General features: G+C 40.6%; 1 protein-coding gene across 10 annotated transcripts in view; it reads right to left on the reverse strand.

Moving 5' to 3' along the window:
* The window catches only part of CUX1 (cut like homeobox 1), a 268,204-nt gene that overhangs the window by 66,519 nt on the left and 178,805 nt on the right, over window positions 1–22,880 (reverse strand). For 4 of the 10 annotated variants that reach the window (XM_068656094.1, XM_068656093.1, XM_068656090.1 and 1 more), the window contains exons 10-17: window positions 18,957–19,061; window positions 15,684–15,872; window positions 10,454–10,512; window positions 5,725–5,773; window positions 4,630–4,726; window positions 2,871–3,236; window positions 1,837–1,902; window positions 367–468 (exon numbers count right to left, since the gene is read on the reverse strand). In XM_068656094.1, coding sequence (XP_068512195.1) covers window positions 367–468; window positions 1,837–1,902; window positions 2,871–3,236; window positions 4,630–4,726; window positions 5,725–5,773; window positions 10,454–10,512; window positions 15,684–15,872; window positions 18,957–19,061 — 1,033 coding nt within the window. Of the gene's footprint in view, window positions 1–366; window positions 469–1,836; window positions 1,903–2,870; window positions 3,543–4,629; window positions 4,727–5,724; window positions 5,774–10,453; window positions 10,513–15,683; window positions 15,873–18,956; window positions 19,062–22,880 lie in introns of all 10 variants that reach the window. The other 6 variants (XM_068656095.1, XM_068656097.1, XM_068656092.1 and 3 more) reach the window with 3 other exon arrangements.

A 22,880-nucleotide genomic window follows, 5' to 3' on the forward strand; every position in this document is an offset into this window, starting at 1 on the left:
TTTGCCTATGTTCTAATTTTAGTACACGATGTCCACAGTAAGATGGTACTGTGGTACTAGTAATTGCTGGCTGGATTGTGACCTTCACTCAGGCAAATCCACTCAGTTCCCTCTCCCACGCAGTTGTGTCCCTGGGGCTTGAATTGGAGAGCACTGAACAAAGACCCCGTCAAGCAGTGATGTGTATTAACTTATCCTGGGCTGCATTACAGACAGAAACCACTCCACTGAATAAATAATAAAAAAAAAGCTCTTCAAACCTACATTCAAGGTTTTAAGAATATAATTAACTGACCAGAAAGCTCATGGTAATTGTTTTAATTAAATTCTGAAGTAAAAGTAGCAAGAGACGAAATGAGGCCGTACCTGTTTTCTGTACTTGCAGCTCCCTTTTGGCTTGTTCAAGAATGGATTTGATGGCTTCATCAGAGCCAGTCTCTGTGGTTCGGATTCGTGTGGTTATATTACCTGAAGAGGAAAACAAAACTAATGACACTTGGAAAGCTTCTGTTTGCTTGTTTGTTTTTAATACAAAGACATACAGTGTATATATATTGATACAATGATAGCATAACCTGACAATAGTTTATATAGAACCTTTACCAACATCTACAACACCAAGAACATCCTTAATGACACAATAAAAGAAAAATATCCTCGTTGCATTAAAGCCTGTCCTCTAGCTGCACTGAATGATGACAGCACTGACATCACCAGAGGAAGAACCACATGCTCATACATTCCTTTTCTAGTATAACACACACAGGACATTTTTTTCTTTTTTTCCTTTTTTTTTTTTTTTTTTGGAGGGGGAGAGGAAACAGAAGGGAAAAGAACACGAGGGGAAAGGAACAAAGATAAAAATTTAAGACCAGAAGTCATCCTTAAAAATTGCATCAGCTACTACGCAAACTAGGATGAGTACACATTCAGCCCCAAACAGATTAAAAAACTACTAGATGCAGGAAGTCAAAAATATTTTTTGCCTTTCTAAAGTTTTATGCATTAAGAGAAACAATCATTTAAGGACTGATATGATTTGACGTACTCTCCAGCTAAGAACTATTACTTGTTTGTTTTTTTTTTTTTTTCCAGTGGTTTTTGTTTTAACCACTAAGGGGAGAGAACAGAGGGAAAATTCCTGTGACTGTGAAAGCTATCGCATTGCTCATTAAGAGATTATCATTTGTAAGTGAGCTGTGTAATTTCTGACTGGAATCAAAGTAACTACAGAGTTCTGGGGTAGCTGTTTTTGTTTTTGCTAAAAGAAAAATTCTGCAACTAAAATGTTCACAGTTCCTGTTTAATGATAACTTATTGATCTGATGTTCCCTTATCTTTTTGTTCAGTCTTTTCCATGCACCATACTGCAGAAAGCATCACACTAATTTAACAGCTTATTAAAGTGTATTTGTCAACATAAGCCCCATGAGGAGAAAAGTAAAATCTAGAGCAGAAGCAGTATGCAACTGATATTGGATTACACATAATTGTGCAGCTTTCTTGCTCTAAAATCATAGTAACAGCAAAGAGAGCATTTCAGTAGATGCGATGACTTTATAAAGCCACTTCTATCACTTAATTCTCTTTATCTGCATATCTACTGAGGATAGGAGTGGAAAAAGTATCCAAACAGGGTTAAGTTAGTACAGCAGCAGCAGAATTAGAAAAAGCAAAGTGTTGGTCTAACCCATGGTTTGTTTTATACTTACTGTCTGTTTTTCTATCAGATTCCAGGCCAGAATCAAACTGCACAGTTTTAAGGAAACACACAGCTAAAGCACACTCCACTTCCTATGTATTGACTGCAAAGAAAAACACCTGCCTGTGACGTACCTTCAGACCCATTTCTTCGTTTCGGTACTTCCTGAAATAGTCTGTTCAGGTTCTGGCCTGGATTCTCTGTTGAAAAACAAGTTTGGTAAGAACAAAACAATCAGGGGATGGTTGCTCTGACATCATGGGCTGTGTGACATGAGAAGATAGCAGCCTGTCTCTAGAGACGAGGGTTCAAGCGTTCCTCAAACCCTCGAGTCTTTGTCTGAGCGCTGGAGGAGCTGGCTACTTTGGAAGAAGCAAGGCTGGCTGATTTGTTAATAAAGATTACAGCTACGTTCGGAAAGGAGATTAGACAGATATAAATAAATGTCTAGAGATACCAAAAATGAAGAGGTTAAAGATGGGCAGATAATCCCCTCAAGTACAATCATCAAAAGGAAGAACAGATTATAAATCTAACAGTGTTCACTTTCAATTAAACAAAATCTAGACAAATCCTGCCTGTCCTTTCCAATATTTCTAGACTGTAAACAACTTACTTTTCAGCTTCTCTAAATGTAAATCTCAGTCTTCATTTAAGATGAATCAAAACGAAATGCATATGTTATTTCTTAAAATCACGACCCTAAATATGCAAAGCTGCTTTAAATTAGGACTGGTTTTTAATTAGTCATCTCACGTATCACCTACGATACTTTGTCAAAACACTTTGGGGAAAAAATCACACAAGACACAACAAAAATGTGGTCTCAATAAACAACCCCGAATAAAAATCGCCAAGTATTTCTGATGGCTGATACCCATAGCAGCTACTGACCCTTTTTACTCAGTGTTTTGAAGTAAGGGATGTAAACGTCCCTGTTCCTTGGCTGACAAGTACAAGCCAGTGGCTAACTACAGCATCAGCAAAGATACTAACCTGCACGAGTGCTGAAAAGCAGTGTTAGAAAGGTCTACTTTCTGCACCTTTTGTCTGATTGAGGTGAAGACAGTATCAATGCACAAACGGCCTCAAACATGGAAACTTTCAATATTTTACACTTGTAACTAATAGGAAAACGTGGCAAGACCCTCGGCTGGCGAGCGCTTACCTCTTTGTCTACCCTGGATGCTGCGAAGAGCCAAGATGTTCTGCTCGTCCGAGAGGAACTGCTTCATCTTATGAAATGGCTCCTTGCCTCTCACAGTCAGTTTATTCCATGGCTTTGGCCGGGCTAGTATCTCACTCACAGACCCTTGCGACAGTCCCAACACATAATGTCCAAATATCCGCTGTCCAATATTGTGCTTGATCAACTGCTCTTTCACCTGACGTGCAATTTCGGCTGTGTCTATCTCCTCGCCTTCGGAGATGCTCCCAGCACTTTCTGACTGGCTGGGAGACGGGGCCATGCCATTTACATCCGGACTTTGTTGTAATGGACTTTGGGAAGAGATGGAGTTTGTGCTGTAAGGACCTGTTGAAAAAATCATGCTTGTGCTTCCTGCTTCCTGCATTGCCTTGGAGTAGAAGGACTGCATTAGCTGTCGCTGGAGGAGAGAGTTTAGTGCAAATTTTCCTGTGGAGGCCAGGGGTAAGCTGGGGCTTGCCAGGGATGAGCTGAAAAAGTCTTGACTTAAACCCGTTGGTGAGAACTGGTGTGTACCATTAGTATTGGAAGCCTGCTCCCCCGCGTTGCGGAGCAACTGAGAAGGAGGGGAGGCCGGCAAGGTTGCAGGACGCTGACTCTCAGGCTGGTCTTTCCCTTTTCTCCTGGCTGACCCTACAAGGAAGGTCAAACATAATGCATTATGGGGGATTAAAGAGGGAAAAACCAAGATAAAAAATGCAAAGTTTGCCCCGCAAAGGGAAAAAGTGCAGATTTACAAGGGCCAATGAAGTGGCGGTGGGATTTTTGTTTTTGTTTTGGTTTTGGTTCGTTTTCATTTTTTTTTTCCATAATTCAAATTTCAATAAGCCAAACAAGGCCCCCAAAACAAACAACATGCATTTCATGTTTGCACCTTTCTTGTATGTTGCAGCCTGGAGAATCCCCCTTACAAACATTAAAACTAGAACAATTACATGAAGTGCAGTTATACATTTAAAATAAAGGCAGTTACAGACAGCAAGTCCCTTTGATGTCTCGCATTCAAGACATTACTCATTGGACCTGACTGAACCCAAATGCAGCAAACATTTACATTTTGGAACAAACCAATTTGAATAAAGGAATCACCATTAGGTGGATGCACCAAGATCACTCAGTTTAAGTCATAAAACGCTTCAGAATTCAGTAATCCCAGTGCCAGTGGCAACTTTTAACTTTCTTCCAGCTGCAAAAACCATAAGCATTCAAGTATCTGGAAATTCCATGACTTGCCATTTAAAAAATGTGCACACAAAATGTAAAAAGCCCACATTAGGAAAGCTAAACGGCAAACACACTTCACTAAAAAGAAAGTATTTTGTTTTTCCAAGCTGACCTGCTGGTAATATATCTAAGTGTATCAGACAGGAAGATTATTGTGTTCTGCATGCAAACATTTTGCATAACATTGTGCGTGGGGGAAGAGACTTCTGGTGCCACGGATGAATTTGTTCCCAAAACAGAAGACAGCCTCAAACGCTACCACTTGGTACATCTTGTAATGCCTCTCTTTCCTAACCTTTAAAGAGTCTCCAAGGTCTCCAAGTTTTATTTTACTATACAGCCTATAAAACTGCAGAAATCAAACACTCTTCAGCATTCTTGTTGCCTGTTAATCTCCCTGCCATGCATTACCTCACACTCTCATCTCTCATTCACCCCTCCCTCCCTTCACAAGACAGCAAACAAACCAGAAGAGCTGAAAATCATGTCAACCTACCACTCAGGTCACTATTAGTGATACGCAGCGTGGCATTCTCAGACTGCAAGGAGCGGTTCTTCTCCAGCAGCAGCACCTCCAGCGGTTTAGATGAATCCTAAAGAAAATCAAAGTGGGAGGTTTGTTTCTAAAAGAATTAAGAGTCTCACTGAGGCACTAAAAAAGGATTTCAGAAGAGAACAAGTGCTCATCTCTGCTATGTACACGGCTGGGGAATTCACCATGCATATATTTGCAGGACTCACTCAGTGCTCTGACATGAGCTACAGTAAAGATGCACTGTTTCATTTTCAGTGTAAATCACTCATCAATTCTGCATTATTTTGAAATGTGTAATGGAACAATTTCTTAATCCTACTTACTTTAAAATGGTACTGGCATGCTTTCACCATTTAAGAGCTGTAGACTTCTAATCTGATTACAATAGGAGTTAAAGTGATATTATTTCTTCTAGGTCAACTGACCCAACTTAAGCATTTCCTTGAAATGCCGTATTTCAGCATCAACAGTTTGTTCAGAAATAAAATTAGTCACAGAAACCTGCCATCTGCTTTCCACTAAACATCCAACCCTTGATCATTAAAAGCATATTGAGAATTAATCCCGGTATATTGATATTCAATTCAGATTTCAGAAGCAGGAATTAACAAACTTCAAACTTCAGTAAGATTATTAACTTGCTGGATGAGCAGAGGTTTTTCCTGCTTTCTCAATACTCAAAGGCTTGTTTTCTTTTGTGAACGTTACTTTCAAGGCTGACAAAGATTTTAAAATGCTAAAATCCTTGGTCACTACAAGACGCATGCACATTTCAGGTTAGCTGTATATCAACTCATATCTTTAAAAGACAACTTCACAGCATTACAGTTATCCACTGCAGCATCAGCTGAAACGTCATTCTTTGTCCTTGACCACTTAAAGGAAATTAGCAGGCAAAAAATGTTCACTTCAGCTTTTTACATAAGAAAAGATCAGGAAAGCAATGATCAGCCGTTATGTCTCAACATCAACAAGAAATGAACAAATTGTAAGAGAAATTTTTGTTAATACACTGAACTGCTGAAATAATTAAGAAAACAAAAGTAGATTCAGTACCTGCGCACCAGAGCTTTCAGATGGTGCAAACTCCATGGATTTCAATATACTGTGGAAGGCAGAAAAGAAATTATTTTCTATTTCTTCTTTTCGTAACAACTCCACTAATGAGCATTAACATTATCATTTCCTGATCTCCAGCAACAGTACAACTGGTAGCAACTTTCCTTGCAGGAACACAAGCTGATAATGAATACAGAATAACTATTCAAACTAGTTATTGGATAAGAAAATTTTCTCAAGCGTCATCTAAATCATTCCATATGCAATCCCACAAGGCCAGTTTAAAGCGTAAATTTAAAGGTTAATAAGGATATAACATTTTAAGCTGTCAGAAACAATATCAATTTATCTGTGAAGCTTGAAGGGAATGAAAAAGTTGCAGCAAAGCAACAAAACAAGGGAATCACCGCCACAGTTACAGCACTTTATATAATATACACCAGCTCACATATCAAGGAAAATATGCGCAAATAATCTTCCCAACCAAGACACTACAGGCTAAAAGGCAGTTTTTCATTTTAATAACCTCCTAGCTCTATAGCAAAGGGAAGGCACAATGGCACAATATTTCTTAAGACATACGAAAGATCCAAATATTTATAAGTACATTAAGAGAAGAATCTGATAGTCTTATTGTCAATATTTTACATAAATACCGAGCAGTCAAAGTACATCTCCCTTCAAAGTCTTTCTGTTAGTGTTGCCTTGTAAATGAGAATCTTACAAGAATACAAAGTTATTCCTGTGCTTTGTCTTATAAATTTTTTTAAGTAGGCCTGCTGCAGGCAGGGTGTGAAGTTCCTCAGACTGAAGCAATAAACGACTTCAGCTTCTCAATGTACAACGACGACATTCATTTGTCGGAGAAAAATACATAAACAGATACAGATAGTGTTTATACAGCATTTTTCACATATAAAGCACCGGGAACTTCGTGAGGCAGGGAGAATATGTTTAATCATCTAACGAATGTGGAAACTGAGTCAAAAGCAAAACAGAAGGCCATTATTAGCGTGTATGAACTAGTTCTGGATGCCCCTAGGAGTCAGCCAGGCACCAGCGCTCATTAATTAATAGCCTCTGACCATGTGGCTTCCAGCACCGCTATAAATCTGTCTGTGTATTAATCCAGAATGAGACGTCCCATCAAGCGACACTCAGGCAATCAGGAGTCTCAGCGATGTACTCAGGATCACACAAACTCACAGCAAATCCGAGAAAGAAAAAGTCTGAGGCAGAAACCTTGTATATTTTGCCTCTGTGCATTACTCGCTGAATACAGCAGTAATTCTGACAGGCACTCTTGCAAATGTAGTAATTATTAAAATGCCAAAATTCTGGCCATCAGCTTCATGATACAGCATCTTTGGGTGATACTCCTTGTCAGAAAAAATCACCGTAGGGCTACATCTGTGTAACATACATGCACAGAAAGCACTGCTGTTGAGACCCTGCTTTACATGGGCACAACAGCTCACCTATGTGCAAAAGTGCCTCTTTCCTGCCATTGAGAGAGTCATGCCAGTCAAGGAGAGAGCCTTTGCACTAATGGCTCAAGCTGTTAAAGCTCCTGACATTATATTGACATTACAGACATGTTTACTCAGGCTGCTAATCCCTGCTGAAAGCAAGCGTTTCTTGGGGCACCTCTGCAGAGGCGCAGTTCTGTCTACCGGGATGCTACAGAGCTGGGGAAGAAAATATACAGAGACCCATCCGGGAAAACCCCAGGCATGGGTAAGCAAGTATTTTCCTCCTCCCACAGACTCTGCCGAGTGTGGCCTCTGAGAGGTCAACAAGTAGCAATGTTATGTCCTCAAAAGGGTCAAATAAGGAGACCCATCTGAATTAAAGAAATACATAAACTTGTAGCAGTAATTCATCGTGTGGCAAGCTTTCCATGGGAAACTGCTGTTGTTTCTATCATTTCAGTCCACATCAGCAGCACGCTCGCACCGCACATCTCCCAGTGCTCTCCCCACTTACCGCGCTTTGGCTGGCCATGCCGAGCAGTCCTGGAGCACCCCAACCGTGTTCCCTTCTGGGCGAAAGCAAACCAGAAGCTGCACGCTCCCAGAGGAGTGTGCATGATGCACTCCGACCTCTGCACCAGACTGGAACCAGTCTGGAGTTCAAAGTAAGCCTGGATGTATTTAGTGCGTGCAGTGGGCTCTCAGCACCAACAGGTGGGCTTTAACGCCCTGTTCCTATTGTGCCCAACCACTTGCAGGGGCTGCTCTACCAGCTGATTTCAGTTCCCAGCACTCGCTGCCAGCTGGGACCAGAGAGGATCCTGAACCTTGCAGCAGCTGCATTTTTCATTGAGCCAGGCATGCGCATTCAAACCTCGGCTGGAAACTTAGTGACCTCTGCCTGTTTGAAGTGGCTTCTTTGCTACCTGAAATAGCTTACTAGCAATTTCACAGGTAATTTCCTTCTCTTAGAAGCCAAAATATATTAAAAACCAGGTTGATGGTATCTTGAATTGCCCTTGGAGGGATATTCAGTACAACGGGTTCATTTTTTCAAATCGTGTAAAACTTAAACATGTCAAAAATGATTCTCCAAATGTCTCATGAAAGGTATTTTCTTAGGAATATGAGGAAGCAAAATGTTTCTCCTTTGGATTCTGGGAATATCTTTGCCCATGAGATCTCAACTCAGGCTGCTGCTCGTCAAGATCAGTTATCTGCTATTTAAAAGAACGATCTTGTCACTTGAATCTGCACATCTAAGACAACTTGAAAGATCTTACTCTAAAGCAAAAAGTGTATTGGGACAGTTCAACTTTCTGTTTTTATGATCTCAACTGCAAAGGCAGGAGGGCTAGCACTTGTGTTACTCAAGAGGGAACCGAAAGGACACACAGAGCTCTCAGATATCAAAAATAGATTTAAAAGCCACTTGGCACAAAAGCCAATGCAGAGCACAAAGAGTTCTTCCACCCCAGATCTTGATGTGGACCCAGTTAAGTTCCTCCAAGGTTAGAATTTGTCTGATGCTTGAGATCCCTCACTCTAGAATACCTCTAACTTCTCTGGGGGGATTAAGGAAAACAGAAATCAGTGCCCAGGATTTCAGGATTCAGAAATGTATTATCTTTCTTCTTTATTGATAAGACTTTTTAATTTTTTTTTTTTTTGGTGCACATGTTTGTTATGAACAGATCATTTTTGTCAGTGTTTCAGGGCACAGTAGGATCCAGTGTATGGGTTAATAGATTAAAAGCAATAGGCTTTTAATCAGATCAGACCATCACGTGATGTACTTTTAGGTTTTGTACCATGTTTTCCTCAGGGCTCTTGTGGAGGGCCTTAACCTCCAGCCCCATCCAGCAAGATGGTGTATGAACCCCAGGCCACCTACAAACCAGCCACCTCTCCCTCTGAATACATGCCGCTCAGTAAGAGATGTTACCCACAAATCAAGGGATTTAAAAGCTAGAACAAAAGCACATGAATTTTCATAGATCCAGGATTTTTTTTTTTTTAGTTCCAGTAATAAACAGAAGTCCAAGAGAACAGGGGATGAATTCTGCTCTTCTTCCTGGGTGCAGGGCTGCATTTGACAGCACCAAAAAGTGCTGAAGTGGTGAGATGTCTGACATACTTGCTGTTTCTGTACATTCACATTTAGGAACACGTAGCAAATTTGAAGATTGTGGATTAACTCATATTCACTAATTTATACCAGAGCACATTAACTGGCTGAAATCTGAAGCTGCATTTACTTGACTCAGGAAAGAACATGGACATATTTAGGTATATCACTAAAATGAAGCTTTTTTGAGACCAGTCACAGTGACCAAAGAAATGGACAACTCATTTTACTTTACTTTAACTGCACACCTACACTGGTGCATACTGCAGCTGGCAATGAACCAGAGGTGCAGCCAGCAGGGTTTGAATACAATAGCACCAGGGTCTGGACAGTCACTGGGCTTGCGAAACCAAACCTGCTTTCCATATTCTCCAGGGATGTGTAAACAAAAGCACATGACTCCAGCCTCATTTGAAATACCTCATTAAACAAGGTAACATTTTTTCAATCTTCTTAAAATACACACAGAAATGCTGGAGTGATGAAAGAAGAGATGGAGTTCCTTGCAGTTATTTAAACCTTGACACTAAACATATTTCTAGTCAAGAACCTTCTCTCCTGAACCTGACAGCTTATCTTGTTATAGTTTAAAATGAGGCTCTTTTAAGTCTCTTAAAAAATACCCTTGAAATAGGAAGAGGCTGTTTGTGGCTTTAGTTTAAAACCGCAGTATATTAGCAAAAATATACAGCGAAACAAGCACAGCATTAAAATGGTAAGTGCTGCATGCTGGCTGGCAGAAGCAGAGAAAAGGTATTATGGCCAAAGGCCTTGCATTAAATTCTTGGTCCAGACTACATTAAACTGTTGGCTGGGGATTTTTGAAGAGTGGTCCACCGAAAATACCACAGATTTTCCAACTTTTTACCGTTGATGGATAACAATCTCAGAGTCTTTTCTTCATGGACATTTGTATTATTTGGTGTTGTGATACTCTGCTACAACAAAAAAGGAATACAGCAGTTGCACTGGTCCTGGATGCAATTTCAGCCAATATTGCCTATTTCCCCGTCTCTGTGGTTTTGACTAAATTCTTTATTGTTCCAAGAACACAGATTTGTGGCTTTATTTAACAAGCATCGTTAAACTAATTTGTGAAATAATTATATGAGCATTTAACACTTACTTTAATTCTTTCTTAACCTCTTCATAATCAGCCTGTCCTTTCAGTTTTTCTTCCAGTTGCTTTAAAAGAAAGAACATGGATTTAGTTATTTAGATTTTTCCTGCAGGTTTTCAAAATCATCTTTAAATTATTCCATATATACAGCAGTGCACAAGTGAGGGTTAATGACTCATACCTAATTTACATATATTAGGAAACAAACTATAAACCAATTCAACGTAAACACAATTATACCTCACTCCTCCTTTGTTTACAGAGTGCCAAGCATTACGGTAGGTAATTCAGTAGGTCCCAATTTGGCTGTTCGTAATGTCCCTGTCATACATTCAATAAAGGCATCGGTGAAGAAGGTATTAAAAATGGGGCAGCTGAAATTTTTACAAAACTAATAAATCGAGTAAACAAGCAGCATGCTTTGGCACGTACTGTATTCCTAACATGACAGCTCCCGATAACCTCATCCACATGAAAAGGAGACTGAAGAAGCTGCTGTTGACTGGAATGCCTTAGGCTTGTAAGACTTCTACAATGCCTCATGCCCAAACAAAACAGCTGTACCAAGTCATTTTACAAGCATTACTTATTGCAGTAACTAATATGATTACACACCGGAGATGAAGCATTGAGACCAACTCGGCAGGTCTTTTTGCTCAGGTCTGCCTCAGCTGGGGTGGTCTCAATGGCTTCTCTTCAGTGTGAAGATGCCACAAACGCTGCAACAAACCTCCTAACACAATCCAGAACGCAACGCCACACATTTAGACCTTACCCCAAAGCCCCTGCTCCCAACAACAGTGCTCATCACTACAGGATAAATGCTTCAGGAGGCCTAAAACATAGCGATACATAATTGATGCCAGTTATGTTGCTTGCAGAAGCCACGTTCATTTCTCACTAATGATTTCTTAGCTTAGTACAGGCATGCCTGATCTAAGCAAAGAAAGAACAGAATTCACTGCCTTGCAGCTTCCATGGAAAAGTTCAGGCTAAGTTCTGCTTCGCTGAATTTCTGGTGGTAAAATTGGCACAGAATCCCCAAAGTCTCATAAATAACACAAGGATGTACCACCCTCAGTGAAAAAGCATCTGCTTTGAAAAGGAAAGGAATGAATGACATGAAAAAGAATAGGGCTTTATGACTGGGAGAGGCTGCCTGGAGATGGGAATTCAAGGAGATCCTACACTGCTCCTGGGCTGCTCGTCTGAATGCAGGAAGGTGGCAGGAAAAGGCTAATGCAAACTTGGAGCATTTTTTGCAAACTTACTTAAAATGCAGCCCCATAAAGTCCTGCAGCAGTACAGACGTGGGTATGTGAACAGCAGGGCTGGGACAGCACAATGAGAAGGGGGAAACCCTTAACCACGCTGTCTTCCCAGGTGACCCAGAGTGTAAATACTGCCCATCTCTAAGCTATCTCACGGATACAAGAGATACAACAAATCCCCACCACTGCTTGTTGCAGGAAGGCAGAAATAGCTGTTAAGTGTGGCATTTGCACCCTGATACTTAGGAAATGAAGAGCCCCTGAAGAGGTCTTGTGTCCTAGAATCCTCAGCCATTGGTAACTTGCAGTCAATCTGATTGTGTTTAAAAAACGTGTATTGGAGCTAAAGCAAATTTCTTCACCTGGCAAAACAGAATGCAAGTTTTAGCCATTTCTTCAGGGCCCAAGATGTCACTTTAGTTACTTCCAAGTCCTCTGCAGGGTCAGCTACAACATGCTGCAAGTTCAAGCAGCTTCTCAAGCTACAGCTCAATGCACAAAACCCAGTTACTAAACCAAGGAATCCAGACAGGAGGTTTTATGGACCAAGTCAGGCTCACTGAGAGTGGAGAAGGAGCCTTTAAATGGAGCCAGTGAGCCAGAGAGCCCTTAGTACAAGTGACGTGATTCAGCACCACGATTCACAGCTTTTTGACTTGATGCAGGCAATGGCAGGACTCTCCTGGATGCCACACGACATCTTTCAGCTATCCCTGGCCATGTCACTTTGCTGGTCACTTCTAACTGCTTTTTGTTGCTCTACAGTTTAAAGCAAAGATGCTCTACAATTGTCCCTCTCTTAAATCTTGGACTCTTAAGGCATCATATTTAGGATCTACAGCAGGAAGAACTTGATATTTATGCTAGCCGCAGTATAAAAAATACTCAAGTGAATATAAAGCAAACGATAGCCTGAGTTATTAAGTAAATTAGTTATACAAGGATATGTTAAGAAAAAAGCCTTTTGTATAAACAGACATGAAATACAGAAAAACTGATGATTTCCATTTTAAAGCTACCTCAATTAAATGTAATTCTGTCTATCTGTAATTCTATGTCATACCCAGTAACTTTTTCAGGAAATTTTAGGCATAAAACACTCTTTTAAAAATTTATTTATTTATATTTTTTAAAAAAAGATATTTATAGAACTAAGCTGTTTTGGACTCTCAGGGTCTAAGACCACTTTTATGCTGTTATAGTGGTCTGGCAACCAGCAATATTTTACTTTGAATTGTATAAAAAACACATATACATCCATCATTCCCCAAGTACCTCATACAGAGATTGTTACCATGGAAAATCGGCACCTTGATGTATACTTTCACTAAACAATACTAACCAACACCCAAGAATGCAATGCCTCTATGTACGGAGTCCATTTAGACACTTGGCATTTTCCCAGTCAATGCCTGCTCTAAAATGTATTAGTATGGTAATGGTCTTGAAGAACCCTCTAAAATGCATAGAACATAGGATAACAAAGGTTCAAGCTGTGAGACAATCTGGAGGAACTAATACCTTGCACTAAATATCAACCTGGTTAATTCAGACAAAATACATCCTAACATCCTCCAACCCACCAAAATGCAGTGAGCCAGAGGACAAAAAGAATGTACTGGTGGCATTTCTGCACACTGAATGTGCACATATTAGGAATTGTTAAGGAATTGTCTTGCATTTGTTGTATGAATGAACCCATGTTAGAGCATGCATGTACTGCCCCCCCTTACTGTACTTTAAAAAAATAAATAATCATTTCTGTATTATCAACTAAAGTATCTTAGGTAAAACAGCATGGACTCTATTTAATGGACTTAAAACATTTAAAAAACCATTAGACTAATGTCTTAGTTTTGTCTGAGTGATAAACAAAAACAGCCATATTCAATTAGCCAAAGTTATTCGGTGCATCTCTGCTAACTAGCACTGCTCTAATTTAACCGGATAGCAGGGAAGCTCTAACTCCCAGCAACAAAGGGTTAACATAATTACAGTTAGAAAAGTCTTGTTACTAGAGGACATATTTTGATTATTAGATCAGATGAAGATGAAGAAGCAATAATTTTGGAAGAATTTCTGTATTGTTTCATTAAGTCATAGGGTATTAAAGAATTCCCCCAAGATACGGTCTGAGAACATTGCTTCAATTTGTGAAACTGTGATTCATTTGTTGTGGAGGCAACCATTACAGTCTTCGCTATTTTAGAAGCAATTCCTCTATAATCAAACATAAGATCAACACATCACCACTGAGATTTGGTTCTTTGTACAACAGATCTCAAACACAGGCTTTCCTAGCGCTTTGGGGAAAAAAAAATGTATGTTTAAAATATTTTTATAGTGCAACAAATAAGGTTAAAGAGGGTTGATATGACTAAACCTTTATCAATAGAGTCACTGCATCAGACACGATCAACAGGAACGTAAATACAGAGCATTAGCTGGGCAAGCCTATGAGAAAATGGAAGGAGATTACTGAAATGGAAATCAAAGACTTGCTCTGTCATTTCTATGTTCCCATTCCCTTTGAAGTTAATGGCTAAATTGATACTGACCTCAACAGGAACATGCTTTATTCCAAGCAAATCTGTCAAGTGCAAGGTCTCAAGATATTTTCTATCAGGCTTTATGAAAAAATAAAAAAGCCCCATAACATGGGCGTAGTCAGCAAAATCTGTCCCTCACTACCAGACCAGCTCCTTCCTCCCCCATTAAGAGTGTGCCCACATGGTGACAGATGGGCAGAGACTGATACCATCGATACAGGAACCCAGACTTCCTTTGCTCTACTGAATTTTCACAGAAATTCTGCAAAGCTGTCTTAAAACATGTAGAAACTGTACCGAATGCAACACTTCAACTTTCACCCCTAGCAGATATTTCCCTCCACATAAATTATACTACACCAGAGCAAAACTAGTAACCTCTAAATAATGTCAGAATTAGAACAATTTGTAAAGAGTTTCAATTGAGCATTAAATCATTCTGATAGAGGAAAGCTACCCACGCCACAGTTAGAGCTAAGTGGGTACTATCAGCCTCCTGCTTTCAAAAAACTCTCAGACTATAAAACCTACAAAACTATGAAGTCTTTAATGGAATAGATAAATTTATCTTGTTTACAATTTGAAGCTCAGAGATGGTAGAACAATGAAAGAGACAGGAGTTAGAAGAAACTGATTCATAACAGATGTCAGGAAACATTTCTCATGCTTACTGATAGATCAAAATTGTGTGGGATAGAGCAACAAAGAAAGTAAAGCTGCTGAAGCAAAAGGTAAAGAGGTCACTCACAAAACTGTTAGATGTTTCTGCTCTTCTAGTTTTAGTGCAGTGCTACTGGTATACAAATGAGCATAGGACTGGATTGCTAATTATAAACGGGAATTACTGTGCAGCAAACAACAGTTGAAAAAAAATTTTAAATGCTTATTAAGCCTAAAAAGCCTTCTCTTTGTGTCTTAATTTCACTTGTTTTCATGCTCTAAATGACACACTTCCCCTTTCCAATGGGAGGAGAGCCAAAGAGAGTAGCAGGTAAATTCAACTAGAGCACAATAAACTGCCATGGCACATCTGCAGTAACAACAATTGGAATGGGAGTTAAGTTTTAAAACTTAAGAAGGATTTTCTGTGCCTTTTTAATTTTTCAGTTCAGCTATTTCACTACCTATCCATGGTAAATTTTTTTGGTGGTAGTGGTTTTAATTCCATTGGTAATTCCATGTTCTGCAAAAACAAATTTCAAAACAATGAGAACTAGAAAAAGGCAAATTAAATTTCTACAAAACTGTGATCACTTAAAATAAAACATCACAGAAACATGAATTCAACAGTATCCTGAGAAGTAAATAGCTTTTATGGTGCCTCTGAGAACCACAGAAAGCTTACATTAGTAAAACCCAATATCGGTATGTCAGCCATATCCTTCGAAAGCTGCTGAGCACAGAACTGAGCCTTACTTTAAGCGTGCTGTTCTTGGCGGTTAACTGCTGCTCCAGCTGTGAGATTTGGCTGCTGGAGTTCTCCCGCAGCTTGGTGAGGCTGCCCTGTAGTCTCTGGACATCTTCTACGAGCTGGGCAATTTCCCGCTCCTTTGCGGCCAATTCTACTTCCAAGCTGGACCGTGTTAGCACCTCGATGGCCTGCTCCTGATGTGAAAAATAAAATAAAATTAGATCACATAAATAAATAAAGACAACAAGCTTGAATTCAGGGCAGTTAGGTAAAGACCAAGCATGGCATGGGACAGCATGAGTGACAGAAACAACTCCTAAACAGTACTCTTTTGACTGCATGAATCCAGAAGATGGACCCTTCTACTCCCCAGGACAGCTCTTTAGTAAGATACAGAACATAAATCTCCCTATTTCGTAAGTGTACTGGAAAGATGCAGTAGTGAAAGTCAAAGTACTCTATTTATATCTATTTATTATTAATAGTCCAAGAGCTTTGACAACTATGAAAATCTGTGCTAACAAAATACTAATCAGATAAAATATTCTGAAGTAATGGAGCAGAATTTCTTAATCAAGAACAGCAGAGACATGTGCCTTTGGCTCTTCATATGTATGCCACACATTTCAAGTGAAATTGTCAAAAAAAAAAAAATGCCCCAAACTGCTATTTCCAATGAACTTGCTCTTTGCATGAAAATTATTCACTATTAGGTTATTGCTAGCAACTGAAGCCAGTTCTCCATGGGAATGAAGATACACGTGATGCCTGTAAGACAAGGTTATCCTGCCTATGGTCTCCACTTCTAAAAATTCCCTTCCCTAAACCAGAATCTTTCTTTTTCCAGTTTCCCATGGCTGCAAAATCTGTCCTCAAGCCTGAAACATCCTTGCTAGACTGACTTTCCAGTAGGACAAGAAGTAAGAAAGGGCAGAAAAGGAAAGAAGATAGATCTGTTCAGAAAAGTTAACACAGACTGATTGCTCCAGCTCTTTTGTCACCTCTTGTGTTAAGAGATCAATAGCTATAATTGGAGAGCTCTGAACCTCTCTTCCACGAGGAACACAAGGAAACCCCTGTACAGATCCAGGGAGCACGAGGCAGCCCAATGCTGAACGCATGTCCCATTAAAAAGCCTAAAATGCAGCTTAGAAAGGTTAATGGCTGTTCCTCACAAAACACCGGTGAGGTAGGAACGAATCCATTTACCAAGAGAGAAACAATGATTTTAAGCATTATGCCAAAGATCCTATGGGGAAAGAGCTGAGGCTTCAACCCACCAATGCTGTCACCCAGGCACTTTCCTTACAATTCACGATGACAGTGCAGCAGATTGAAATATACTCCATACCCTCTTTTCTGGAAAATACAGGCACAACAAAATACCTTTTCCATATCTGCTAAACACTTAGCTTGATTCTCAGTGACTACATACCATTGTGTCTCACAGAAAGCTGCATGTACGAACAGCAGTTAACAACGCTCTCCTATTACACTGAATTATACTTTTAACTTGAAAAAACCTCTAATTTGCTTGCATGAAACATCACAAGTTGTATAATCATCTGCTGCTTGTGCCTATTGAGACTAGAACGTAGAGTCTGAAATAAGATAGATAATGATCATTTTCATCCTGCAGTAGTTGTCATATTAAATATAAATGAAGTGCAGAAGTACTATTAAATACAAGAAAGACCTAATGTTAAAATAATGATAAGACTAGGACACCAGATAGGAAGAGGCAGGTAATTCACAGTTACAAATGATATTCAGGCTTCTTATTTTCTGCTCTGCAGCCTGCTTTTCTATCTTTTGACTTCCTTAAGGAAATTCTGGGTCATATTAATAGGTGACCAAACATACCTGGAGGACTTACAGTTTGTTACTCATTCTCTCCAAATATATTTTAAAGGCAACCATGTATTTTTCTGATACCAGTGTCAAGCATATATATGGCTCACAAGGAAAAGCCAACATAAGGAGCATGATTTGTTTGCTAAATTTGTTGCTTAGTAGACGAAGCTTCATTTAATCACACCTTTACATTTAAATCCAATTTCTCCTTTGGCAAACAAGAATCAGAATACCTGTTCACCTGTGATAGCTGTTCACCCAGGACCAGCTGGAGTCACAGAACTGCTGAACAGCTTGGGTTGGGGGGGCCCTTAAAGCCCACCCAGTGCCACCCCCTGCCATGGGCACGACCCCTGCTGCCAGCCCAGGCTGCCCAGGGCCCCACCTGGCCTCGGCCTCGGCCACCTCCAGGCCCAGGGCACCCGCAGCCCCTTGGGGCAACCCGCTCCGGCCTCCTCACATCCCACCTAGATCTCCCCTCTTTTAGTTTAAAACCATTTTTAACCATTTTAGTTTAAAACTTTAAGTACTGGAAGGCCACAATGAGGTCTCCCTGCAGCCTCCTCTTCTCCAGGCTGATCAGCCCCAGCTCCCTCAGCCTCCCTTCACAGCAGAGGTGCTCCAGCCCTCTGACCATCCTCGTGGCCTCCTCTGGGCCCGCTCTAACAGCCCCACATCCTTCTTGTGCTGGGGGCCCCACGCCTGGAGGCCACACTCCCTGTGGGGCCTCAGGAGGGCAGAGCAGAGCAGAGGGGACCATCCCCTCCCTCCCCTGCTGGTCCTGTAACAGCACTCCATGCCCACCGGGTCTGCCCAACCTTCGCAATTAAAGGATATATTCTCAATTTCCTAGCTTCTTTTATTGGATTTCTGTGTGTGTTTTTCAGTTTAGGTATATTCGGTAAAAAACAGAGTGATACTGACTTTCATTTCCAGTTTCTCTGGCAGCCCATAATGCTAAGAATAAGAAAACACAGACTTGGGCATGCAACCAGACCCACTGATGCCCTTTGGAAAAAGCTGGCTAAAGCCTCTTGGTCTAAGGCTCTGGGCTCGAGGCATGTGTGTGTTAATGGCCCATCAGGACACTCTATTATACAGCATTGCTGCTTCGTTTTTCCTCTGCTGAAGCTCCTATAAACATGAAATAATTTCTAAGAGTTGCTGCTATCTGTCAGGTCTGGCAGCAGCAGATCATCATACCGGTCACCACGAAGCAGAACGATTTCTGTCCTTTTCATGGTCTTTTGCAGCTACCAACCCCCTTAGAAGTCTAACAAAACTGCAATCCCAAAGGAACACAATTCCATTTCAGTTAAAATATTATTCCAAACAGATATTTTTATAGCTGCGAGCATAAATTGAAAGAGCTGTACTGCAGGAATGTCAGAAACCTGTAAGAGTCAGTAAATATTTTCTCTCACCACATCAGGTGCCTTCTGGATCTGCGTAGCGAGTTGGAGAGATTTGTTAGCTGACGAGAGCTGCTCCCTTAAGGTCTCTGCCTCTCTCTGAGCCACCTCTGCCCTCTGAAGGAAATGAAAAGGGGTGAAAAGAGAAAGTACATTCAGTTTAACAACTGACAATTATTACAAGAACATTCATCAATTCATGCCTGACTGAATATAATTGATTTTCCTAAACACTCAACCTAATAAATGTTAGAAAAAAACATAGAATGTGATGGATTTTTATTTTAAACAGTACAAGGAAGAAATAATTGAGCGATTATGACAGTAATTTAACGCTAGGAGCAAGGAATCCCCTGCTGATACTAATGCTGCGGCCCACTGAATTTCCCAGACTGAATAAATACAAGTGGAAATGGAGTCTTTTTATTCAATTTCTTTCTATTCTCATAGACCAAGCAGATTTTATTGCAAGGTTCCTCATGGGAATAATTCTCATGGGTAAATGCTGAATTAAAAGATATTCTGACCATTCTCTCTAACACACATACAATGTTGCGGGCTGTCTTTCTTCAGTAATTATTTCCCAAAACATGAATTGTTAGATTCTGTTCTTTCAGCAGGTCTATTTATTCAACAATTTTTAACCCTAAACTGACAATTTTGCACAGATCAGTTATGAATTGTTGAGGATTTACACGGTATCTAATATGCCTGTGACTTGGCTACCTAATGAAATTGCCATACAAATATTGAGTAATAACTGAAAGGAAATGCAGAATTATGAGGAAAGATTATCTGTACAAGAGTTTGGGTAGAGACAGATGGATCAGTAACTTCAGGCAATAAATAGCAAAGTCTTTTCCATAACTGCCTATTAGCTTCTGTTAAGACAAGTGAAACAACACCTGGTTGTTTTTACAGTATATACTCCTTCTGGACAGTCTCTTCTCTCTTTTTTTCAAAACACTCTGCTTACCTCCTTGAATAATCATTGATTTCCACCTGGGCTGTTCCATGCAAATCACACCACACATACACCAGAAAATAGCTAAAATCCCACAGCTATCTCCACTTCCAAGACATACCACCAACCTTCCAAACCCACAAATTGCCCCCAGTCAAGGCCAGAACTTCTCTTTGCCAGCTTTTGCCCTTTACACTGATGGGTCCTGTCCCTTCCTTTACTGAAAAAAAAAAAAATCACACTTCTATTTTTAAACCACCAAAACTGTCATATTTCTGTGTGCTGGACTCCTCTGTTTTTCAGCTAATCCTTTTGAAAACCAAAGTCATTTAAGCATAGTGAGTATAAAAACCTGCATACCCCTCTGTATGTGCATGGTCTTTGACTTACTAGTCAAAGCAGAGCCTCTGCCTGCATGTTTAATCAATCAGTAAACTAACAGCAATCAAATACTAAGTACATCATCTGCGCTATTTGCTCACAACATTATATTAAATGATTTTGCATAGGTTCTACAGCTGTAATTAAAATGTAATTGTAAAAAGTACAGTAACACGGCTCTAATAATCAGAGCATGGGATGCAACCTATTGTGTGCATGAATAAAATGGTAGCAGCACTAACAAGAAAGACAGAAAAAGAGAAAGTTTATGCTTTTTATGCAGCTGGATAAGATTAGGTTAAAATCTGAGCTAACACGATGGATTGAGAATTTATTTTCTTGCATTTCGTTAGGTATGGATGTGAATATATTGATCGAATAACTGCTAAGCAACTACAGCAAAGCAGGACAAGTTACTGCACTGTGGTACTGGCTCTTGCATCTACTGTTGTATAAGTAATGGGTTTTGCAGCCTTAAGCAATTCTGCTGATGGCTTCTATTCACAGCAGCATTGTTTTGAGAATCTATTCAGCTTGCATGCAAGCAAACCACAGAGGATATTTCTAATAGATGTTACATCTGCATATACAGTAAGCTGTCAGCTGCCCTTTCTGCAAAGCCTCCCCAGCCAATTCAGAACACCTGTTGTAATCCTGTGAATAATATTAGACAAGATTTCATACTACATATTGTTAAAAATGCATCAACGGAAACTTTGGGCAATTCTGTTTGGGAAATACTGGTCCATTTTTCTGTGTTTTTCACCCCCCCCCCCAGAACTTAAGCTCTTTAGAGTCAGAATTATAGATGTGTTCAGTGTCTGGAAAGCACTTTTGGGTGCTATTGCAATATAAATTATAAATTACACACAAAAACCTATTAAAAGAATGCTATGGTTTCAAAATGGAGCACTTAGAAGTTTTGAAAAGCCCAGCTCGAGACTGGCTGCATGTTCAGCCTCCCCTGTGCTCACAGCTTCGCGAGGCATCGGTAGCTCCCCACTACCACGCTATTTCTATTTTCCAACGAGACCTCCGACTTCATACGACTCTCAGGATGTGTATTGCTCAGCGAATGAATATTTTGTTTTGTTCTCGTTCAGCGTGTGACCTCTGTGGCTTATTTACTGAAAACTAATCCTACCCCCCTCTGCAGGCAGAATTAATCGCTTCCTCCTGGGCTTTACCCTGCTTTTCCCCACTACAGGACCTAAGCGCTTCAGAAACATTAATGAATGTGCTGTCACAAAGCCTCATTTTGAGCTACACGGGTTCCCCAGACCCCAGTGTACTTCCAGCCATGTGCTTGGCGTGGTGGTGCTGACGTTGGCTCCTCCAGACCTTGCTACACAGCTCCTGAGTTTTGCCCCATTTCTCACCCCCTGAGTATTGCTGCTGCCCACCAGGCAGGACAGGCACCCTGTGTTCTACAATCCTCACCCTCCCACCCCTCTCTGCTTGACATTTTGTCCCCTTCTAAAGTCTTTCGGGCATTTGTCCCCTTCTAAAATCAAGTGGCATTTTGGTCTTCTGAGAACTTAACGGTGCTTTAGCTGCAAGCTGGCCAAAGCAAGCTTGTGCATTGAGCAACCCGACGAACAGACACAAACTTCCAACACTTGTCTTACCCTGATGTTCTCCTCCTTCCTCTTTCCCTCGCTGGTTCTTCTCCAACTTTCCTCGAAGCAGCCCTGTCCTGGTCCTTCTCCTTCCTCCCTGCGCCTTCTTGCTCCAACCTCCCCAGCACAGCCTCTTTCTTCTCCACCTCCTGGTCCTTGTGGTCCTCCCACTCTCACCCCAACATAGCTCCTGTCCCCCTTCCCACCCAGCGCCCCACGTCAAAATGGCATTGGCTCATTACACCGAGAAGAAATGAAACCTGGCTGGTTAATGTTCACCCGGCTGGCGCACTTATAGGCAGCAGCATGCTCGGGACAGGCACGGACATCAAAGCCCACAAATTCAAACCAGATTCCGTTGAGTTTGTGTGAACTCCGTTTTTTTTCAGACATTTACAGACCGGCCAAAATTGGGGCTTTTTTTTTTTTTTTTTTTTCCCCTTGCTACTTGAAGCAACAGAAGATACAACCCTGAGAAAAAGGCAAACCCTCCCTCATCAAGTGCCAAGCCCCTTCTCTTAAATCTGGGCACAGCAGGCTCCTCACCAAAACAGCAAGAACAACTCCTAACATGTGGGAAAAACTAGATTTTTTTTCCTAATCTTGTCCTTAGAAATGGTTGAACAATTTTTCCTGAATAAAAAAAAAGAGTATGCAGCCAGAGACAGACGCCCAGTATGGAAAATGGCTAAAACCTAGCAATCTTGCACAACTCAGAGCCACTGGAAAGTTCACACAACCTTCTCTTCGTGTGAAACTATCCTCTTTTAGCTGAAAAATATGTATTCCATAGTACAGTTGTGTTTCATCATCCAGAGCTAGAACAATCTTTTTCTCACTTCAGAATCTATGATGGGCCTAGACAAACCTTGAAGACCACAACAGTCACAATCCTGGCCTTGATGAAGACCACTCAAATTCAACACTATCTAGAAAATGATGTTTTTCTGGATACCTCAGTCAAGCAATTCC

This window comes from Anas acuta, chromosome 19 (assembly GCF_963932015.1).
Source record: "Anas acuta chromosome 19, bAnaAcu1.1, whole genome shotgun sequence".
NCBI classification, from domain to species: domain Eukaryota; kingdom Metazoa; phylum Chordata; class Aves; order Anseriformes; family Anatidae; genus Anas; species Anas acuta.